General features: G+C 44.3%; 1 protein-coding gene across 1 annotated transcript; it reads right to left on the bottom strand.

Moving 5' to 3' along the window:
• LOC110436599 (ACT domain-containing protein ACR6-like) lies at positions 2,101-4,574 on the bottom strand. Its single transcript, XM_021463974.1, has 4 exons — positions 4,225-4,574; positions 3,805-3,965; positions 3,638-3,705; positions 2,101-3,531 (listed from the first exon to the last, which is right to left on the bottom strand). The coding sequence occupies exons 1-4, from the start codon at positions 4,305-4,307 to the stop codon at positions 2,479-2,481; spliced, it is 1,365 nt and encodes a 454-aa protein (XP_021319649.1). The 5' UTR covers positions 4,308-4,574; the 3' UTR covers positions 2,101-2,478.

Here is a 7,973-nt window from a genome sequence, read left to right as displayed (position 1 = left end):
TCTCTTTTCTCATCTAAATACATGTATTTCTCTTCTCTTTGGACTCTTTTATCTTTCTGTCGTCTGGACGTTGGTTACATACAGGAATTTCATCGGTCGTTCTTCACTGGGCAGGCTGGCTGGGCAGCTACCGTGACTGACTTGCTGCCTGCCGTCGCCGCCGAGCTAGGCAGTGCCTTGGCTGGTACCGGTGCCTTGGCTGGGCATGGCATATATGAAGTGCACACGTTCATATATAGTAAAAAATTAATAAACAATGAGGCATATGCAATGAGGCACCAGGATCGTTGGTTCCATCGACACCAGGTGGAGGCTCTCCATTCATCATCGGCACCAGACAGGGGAGCGGCGTGCGCCAGATTGGAAGGGAAGGAGGGGCGGCAGCTGGGCGGCCGGCGGCGTCACTAGGGCGCGGTCATACTCGTACCGAGAGATGAATCGATCGGTGGCCAGATGAAAGACCGATAAAATTCCCGTACGTAATCAACGTCCAAATGACAGAAGGATAAAAGAGTCTAAAGAGAAGAGAAATACATGTATTTAGATAAGAAAAGAGATTTAATACACTAAATGTCATGGAAAACAAAGTGCAAACGTTTCGAATGTTGTTTTAGCGATGTCAATGTTAGGAATCCTATTTTAGCAAAGCCACATGTTTGGTAGTCCTAGAATAGCAATTTTCTCCATTCAGCAAATCAGTTTAACAGGCCTTGTTTAGTTCAACCCAAAAAGCAAAATCTTTTCAGGATTCCCCGTCACATCAAATCTTATGCCACATGCATGGTGTATTAAATATAGACGAAAATAAAAACTAATTACACAGTTTACCTGTAAATCACGAGATGAATCTTTTAAGCCTAGTTACTGTATGATTGGATAATGTTTGTCAAATAAAAACGAAAGTGTTACAGTTCCGAAAACTTTTCAGTTTTTGGAACTAAACAAGGCCTTAGTGTTTACTGAGTTGAAGGTGAAACCAAGTTTATCAGGTTAGTAGGTCTTGCTAGTTGCTACGGTACACCTTTTACCATCATGGAAGTAACAAAATGAATCAAATCCCGACCATTTATATAGAGTAAAAAAAAAATCAAATTGAGAATCAAAAAATTTCTATTAACCGGCTCCTCCGATCCCAGTTACAGCGCAGGTGGCCTCCTAAAATCAAGGATTTTCCAAACGCACTGCATGCATGAGTGCCACATTATTGGAGAAAAAGCTACAATTTGAGGAGACTTTCCATACCTGTTTAAGGTTTTCTAAATGTTGAAACAAAACAACACGTACAGCAAAATAAATGTATCAACGTTTGTCATATGAAGTTTGAATGTTTTTTTTACATCTTCATCAAATAGCGTAGCCTTTTGTCATGAAAAAGAAAAACAGCTACAACATGTGTTTACCTTGCAAACTATCGTCATTACAACTCGCCAAAGTCATGTGTTGTCATGAACAAGCTGGAAACCTAAACGAAGATGGTTAATTACCATTGCCACATCATTAGATATATCATAGCTATGATATATCATAAATCTTGATGTTTTTTCTATAAATTTGGTCATAGTAGTTTAAAAATCTGACCTAAGATAACTCTAGAAATCTATTTATTTTAGAACAGAAAAAAGTATTATATATATAATCAAATGTACTATTCAATAATTATAAGTCTTTACAATTTTTCTAGTGTCCTATAGCAAAATTGGCCTAAACAATACTCCACCTCCACCACTATGAGCTACTGTTATCCTGCCTTAACTTGCCGTCTAGTATCTCCCAACGGCCAAGCTTGCCATCTCTCCATTCTCTGGCAGTGTTCCGTCTATTGATTGTTACACAAATACTGGAAGAAACGAAAAATAAAAAAAAAAGTTTCGGTCGAAAGTTTTGACATTCAGTGATGCTTTTACTAGAATTTGGAAAAAAAATCCTATCTAATGAGTGAAAAAAAATCTAGTCACGCTCTTGGAAGCCTTGACTTCACAATTTCTCAGAAGCCTATAGTAGACGTCGCCGGCGATGGCGTACCAAGCACACGACATGATGTCATCGCCTGAAATCACACTTGGAATCGGTGTGCAAAAATACGTTGCAGGGCTCCAGGCATAGCCAAAAAGTGTTTACACATCCTCCAGATTTGTTTGTTTTTTTTTCCTTTTCTTGAATATTCTGCCCCAACAAGAATGTGTACAAGAAGAAGAATATTTACAAAGATGGAAATATGGAATAGCCTTCAATTCCAGTCTGCACTAATTTGTTGGGTCTACAATAAAATTATCATTCTTCCCAACGTAACCTTGCAGCTACTTAACCTTAACCTAACTACATATTTACACTGTACTGTGTATATCGCCATCATCATCATCCACAGCCATATTTACACTACTGGGAACTGGGAAATCTCAAAGGAGCAGCAAGCTAATAACTGCAGTAAAAACTATCCAAAACACGTGAAAAAATTTACTACCAAAGTGCGCATCGGCATCACGAGTAGAGCTTGACGAGGCTGAAGCTCTGGAACGGCCGGTAGAACTTGAACAGGTTCCCGAAGATGAACGCCGTGGTGCCAGCGCCGCCGGCGACGTCGCCGCCCGCGGCGAACGGGTTGTTCTTCACCCGCAGCGTGGCCTCGCCGATCTGCGCGCGGATGGCCTCGATGGTCTTGGCCTCCACGGGGAGGCCCTGCGGGTCCGACAGGTAGAACGTGTCCACGGCCTCGCCGCCCGACGACGAGATCTCGGCGCGGCGGATGGTGAGCCCGTTCTCCCGGAAGATGCGGGTGATGTCCGAGAGCAGGCCCGCGCGGTCCCCCGTGCGCACCTCCAGCTCCAGCCCCTCCGCGGTGCGCCGCTCGATGGCGGCCTCCAGGCACCGCACCAGGCGCTGCCGCTCGTCGTCGCACCGGACGGCGTGGCCGTCCACGTGCCGGATGTAGTACTCCTGGTACGCGCCGCCGCCGGGCTCCGCGCTCACGGTGCCGTGGTGCACCACGTAGTGCATGTCGGTGATGGTGCACACCGTGTCGAACAGCAGCTTGGGCCGGTCCCGGCACCGGACCACCACGGCGGTGTACCCGCGCTCGGCGCACGGCGTCACGGACACCTCCGTCCGCGGCGGGCCGGGGGAGCCGTCGGGTCGAGCCCGGTCGTCGAACATCATCTGGTGCAGGCGCCGCTCCTTGTGGAGCGCCAGGCTGCCCGCGCCGGCGCCGGCGCCGGCGGCGCGCACGTCGCTCTGCCCGCGCAGCAGGTTGCCCAGGCGCGCGCTGATGTCGGCGATGCGGGCGGCGTCCTCGATGGCGCCGCCGGTGCCGGTGCCGGCGTCCGTGACGTGCACGACGGCGGCCACGCGCGTGTTGTGCGTCCACAGCTCCGCGCTCTGGACCGCGCAGCCCATGGCGGCGAGCACCGCGCACACCTCGGAGAGCAGGCCCGGGCGGTCGGTGCCCGTGAGCTCGATGGAGGTGTAGTCCTCCGACGGCACGATGCCCACCGTGTTGCGCGCCTCCGGGTAGTACCAGTCGTCCGCCTCCAGCGTCTGCGAGAAACACCGCATGGCAACACAACAAATTCGATCAGAATCAGATGATTCAAACAATCCGATGTACGTATGTAGAAACCACAAAATTGAACCGATTGATTACCTTCTGGATGTAGGAGATGGTTGTGGCGTCAAGAACCTTGTTGCCGTCACGGTCGGTGACATTGAACACTGAAGGAATGAAGATTACAAAGATGAAAATTTGTTTGCAGACATGAACGAAGAACAAAAGTATCGCCGGAAGATTTGGGTACTGATCGACTGACTGACCGTCCATGAACCAGTTGCCGTCGGAGGAGAAGTACGCCTTGCGGATAACGAGGTTGAGGTCGGCGATGACCTGGACGACGGCGAGCAGGGTGCCGTGGCTGTTGACGCTGTCTACCCGGATCACCGTCGCGTCGTCGGAGGCCTCGTTGTCGATCACAACCCTGTTAAAAAGTTTGCGCCGCGCTTGTCAGTAATCCCAATCAGAGCTGGTCGTGAGACATCCAAACAAAAAAAAGAGAGGAGAGGACAAGGAAGAATTCTTTCTTTCACGAGCACAACAGAGGAAACAGAGGACCTTTGCTACTCTGTTTTCTTAAGGATTAGGCATACCAAGAAGCTATCTATATACTTAAGTATGATGAAACAAGAGGAATTGAATTGAAGGCAAATAAAAACCGATGAAGATGACGGATGAATCACCTGGGTGGGTTCATCCTCCTGACGAGCTTGGCGTACTCGTCGTGGTCGTCCATCCTCGCCGCCGCCGCCGCCATGAGAGCCATGGAAGCCGAGCCCTCACTCGCATCAACAGCTTCAGACACGCAGCCGAGACCAAGAGCGAGCGAGCGAGCGCCGAGCGGCCAAGCTACTGCTCCCTCGTCAGGCGGCTCGTCGTGCCGGCCTGGGCCGGACAAGAAGGGGACGACGGCTCTCCCGGGGGTGGTCGTGGCGTCCGGACTCCGGAGGCGACGATTCTACTCTCCGGAAGTCCGGATGGAGTGGTGACGCTGATGCGCTCTCTCCTCGACGTGTCTGCCGGGGTAGCTAAGCGGATATTTATATATGGGAAGGTTAGATTTTGCTACTCCGCTGTTTACCCTGATATATAAATAACCTCGATTCCGGTATGTAATTTTTTGGATTCTTGCTGTTGCCTTGCTGCCCCTCGTGCTTCATTAGCTGAAATTACCAGTTTTTTTTATATGGAGAAACTATTTGGAGGTGGTACTTTTGAGGATCAAGAAGTGCAGGATATTTTAACCGCCACTTGCCCCCCACTACCTTTCTCCATGCTTCTGAGTTTATTTTTTATTTATTTACACATGGGAGTGAGCCTGTGTGACAGTAACTGCCATGATGTACTGTATATTGGTTTACATCACTACCATTTACTGCCAAAATGGTGGAGTTCTCCTAATGTTTTTAGTTAGTAATAAAACGCTACCACCAGTCAAACACTAGGGAATCCTCACTAGAAGGCATTTACTAGAACACTAGGAGAACCCCACATTACTAAGAGAAATTGAAAAATCTGGCTGTGCATGATCAGAGGATTTGGTGTTATGGACTTTGTTTCTGAATTTTTTCGCGATCATTTTCTGCCTGTTCATGCGCAAATCTGTTATGTATTCAAAAAAAATAACTTCTACATGTATATCTATTTTAGTATTCCGTACGTTTTATATTTTTAAATTTATAACTGATAATTGACATAGTTAAAACACCAAAACGTTTTATAATTTAAAATAGAGGAAGTATAGCCTTATGTACATCCAACTAGCTTATGTACATCCAACTAGCTACAGTATGATTTAGTGGGAAAAAAGAACAAATAGATGGAGAACTAATAAGTGTTGATAGTTTAGATGCGTTTTTGTAGTTGGGTTGTACTCAAAGCATTTCCACAACAATATGAGGATTAAGAAAAACCTAAAGGCTTGTAGCAGTAGCACTTGTGTTTCGATTCTATATGAGAGCGAATGTTTCAGGATTTAACAACTTCTATACATTCAGTTATAGGCGACGTTTCTCTCGATATTGAGGAGCCATAGTATTATATAATCTAAAAAAGTATAGTATAATTAACATTTCTGTCATCGACAGCGAGGCGTCAGTGGTGGCTTCGTCAATCTTGCCTTGAGAATTTGTCAGTCTAGTCTTTAAAGGTGCTCCTAGATGTAGGGTTTACGTGCACGTGTTCATAGGTGCCTGCATCGTGAGCGTCCGCATTGCACTATGTAATTAAAAAAGTGTAGTGCAATGAAGACTATATCTTAAAAAAAAAAGAAAATGCCATGGAGAAAGTAGCGTCAACATCTTTTTTGGTAGGAAGTAAATACATAAAATAGCTATACAAAGTAGAAGAATCAATGCTCTCAAAGAATAGACTCAAAGAGTAGGTATAAGAAAAAATATATACTATCAGCCAGTAGTCCAGTAGCCCAACAAAATCCAGGAGGATTAGGAAAAACTCGTAATCAAAAGAAACGTGATAGAGAATGTAGCTGGAGAATATATTTTCTGGTTAGCTGGTGATTGGTGATTGGTGGCTGGTGAGGCATTTCCCTCTTGCTACAGGGATACGCCAACACCAAAAGGCACCATTTGTTCCTTTATGTGTTTTCCTATAGCTACCATTTCAATCATGAGTAAACTAAGGAAATGATGAAGGGTATCTCCTTACCCTCTCTACAAAATGCCCGGTAGGGACGCAAGTTCCGTATCCATGATTTTGGCAATCTTTGAATCGGTTATTTTGACTAAGCCTTTCTTAATAAAAAAATGACTTTTGCTATTTATCTATTGACAGATATTTTTTTGGTATTAAATCTATCAGATTGCCATACATTTGATTATGCTCTAGGATTTGTGCTACAACTGTCTACTGAGTAGTAGTTATAAAAAAAACAGACCGATTTAATCACAAAGAATCTGTCGATAGATAATAAGGCCTTGTTTGTTCACCCCAAAACCCCAAAATTTTTCAAGATTTACCATCACATCGAATCTTACGGCACATGCATAAAGCATTAAATATAGTCAAAAACAAAAACTAATTACACAGTTTGCCTGTAAATCGCGAGATGAATCTTTTGAGCCTAATTAGTCCATAATTGGACAATATTTACCACAAACAAACGAAAATGCTACAGTGTCCCGAACCAAAATTTTTTAGAAACTAAACAAGGCCTAACTAGCTAATCCAAAAAAAAAATTTAACCATCCAAATACTATATAGTTATATATGGCCACTATAACCACACAACATGCGTAAAAGAATAGAAACAAGTACAAATGATTGTGGAGGTGTATTTTCCCAGCAAATACATCCTGTCATTTTACACGGCCATTAGAAATAGTCACATCTTTTACTGATGTAACATGTAGGAATGTTTAGTTAACAACATAGTACATGCTTTATTTCGATATCAAGCTGAATTTTTCATGAAGACGTAGTTCATATATGACTCCTAGGCCTAGCCACATGTTTTACTACATATACGCCCCCTGCCAACCAAAGAGGTGTATTGATTTCAAAGCAACTAAGGCCATTACTAATTCTTATCATCCCTGGCTTTTCAGAAAACCCAAAAGCCATTCCAATTCTTCCCCATCCTTTCAATTTTTCTTGTTCTCGCTGAAGGAAGATTAGCTGGACGGCCACCTTCCACACATATGCACGCGGGCATTGGTGGAAATTTAAACTTGAAATGAGCATTGTTGCCTGCCTTTTTAAGCCTTTTTGACTAGTAGAAACGTGGAGAATTTTCGCTTTGAAAAAATATGTGGAGTGCAGCGGATGAATAATATACTAGTCAGGTCGATCGATCGCGGATCGCCTAACCCTTTGCTTTTGCTTTTGTATACGAAGAGCGTGTTGAAAGCAGGACGCAGAGGAGGAGGAGGAGGTTGACGGCAAAGGCCAAAGCCGGTCGTCGTCGTCGTCGTTGTCCATTTGGAATCTCGATCGTAGAGTTCTCGGGATTAAAATGACCAAGGCTTGGCGGCACTCTGTCGTTCATATCAGCATCACATGCAGGGCTCAATGTAATAAGGCCTTGTTTAGTTCCCCAAAAATTTTGCAAAATTTTTCAGATTCTTCGTCACATCGAATCACGTATACATAGAGTATTAAATATAGATGAAAATAAAAACTAATTACACAGTTTAGACGGAATTGACGAGACGAATCTTTTAAGCCTAGTTAGTCCATAATTAGATAATATTTGTCAAATACAAACGAAAATGCTACTATTCCTATTTTGCAAAAAAATTTGGAAGTAAATAAGGCCTAATTCATGTCAGGTTCATTGCGAATCTATGTCAGGTTTATCGCGAATCTATTCCTTATTTGAATGGTAGGGGAAAAGTTTCATTTTAGGAATAATAACACTGTGAGAGCCTGAATTTTGGTCAAAAATTTGGAAGGAATAGGCGGCGCGTCCTTC

Source organism: Sorghum bicolor, chromosome 6, assembly GCF_000003195.3.
Source record: "Sorghum bicolor cultivar BTx623 chromosome 6, Sorghum_bicolor_NCBIv3, whole genome shotgun sequence".
Taxonomy (NCBI): Eukaryota; Viridiplantae; Streptophyta; class Magnoliopsida; order Poales; family Poaceae; genus Sorghum; species Sorghum bicolor.
Note: the sequence above shows the minus strand (reverse complement) of the source record. Positions and strands in the feature narration are given on the sequence as shown.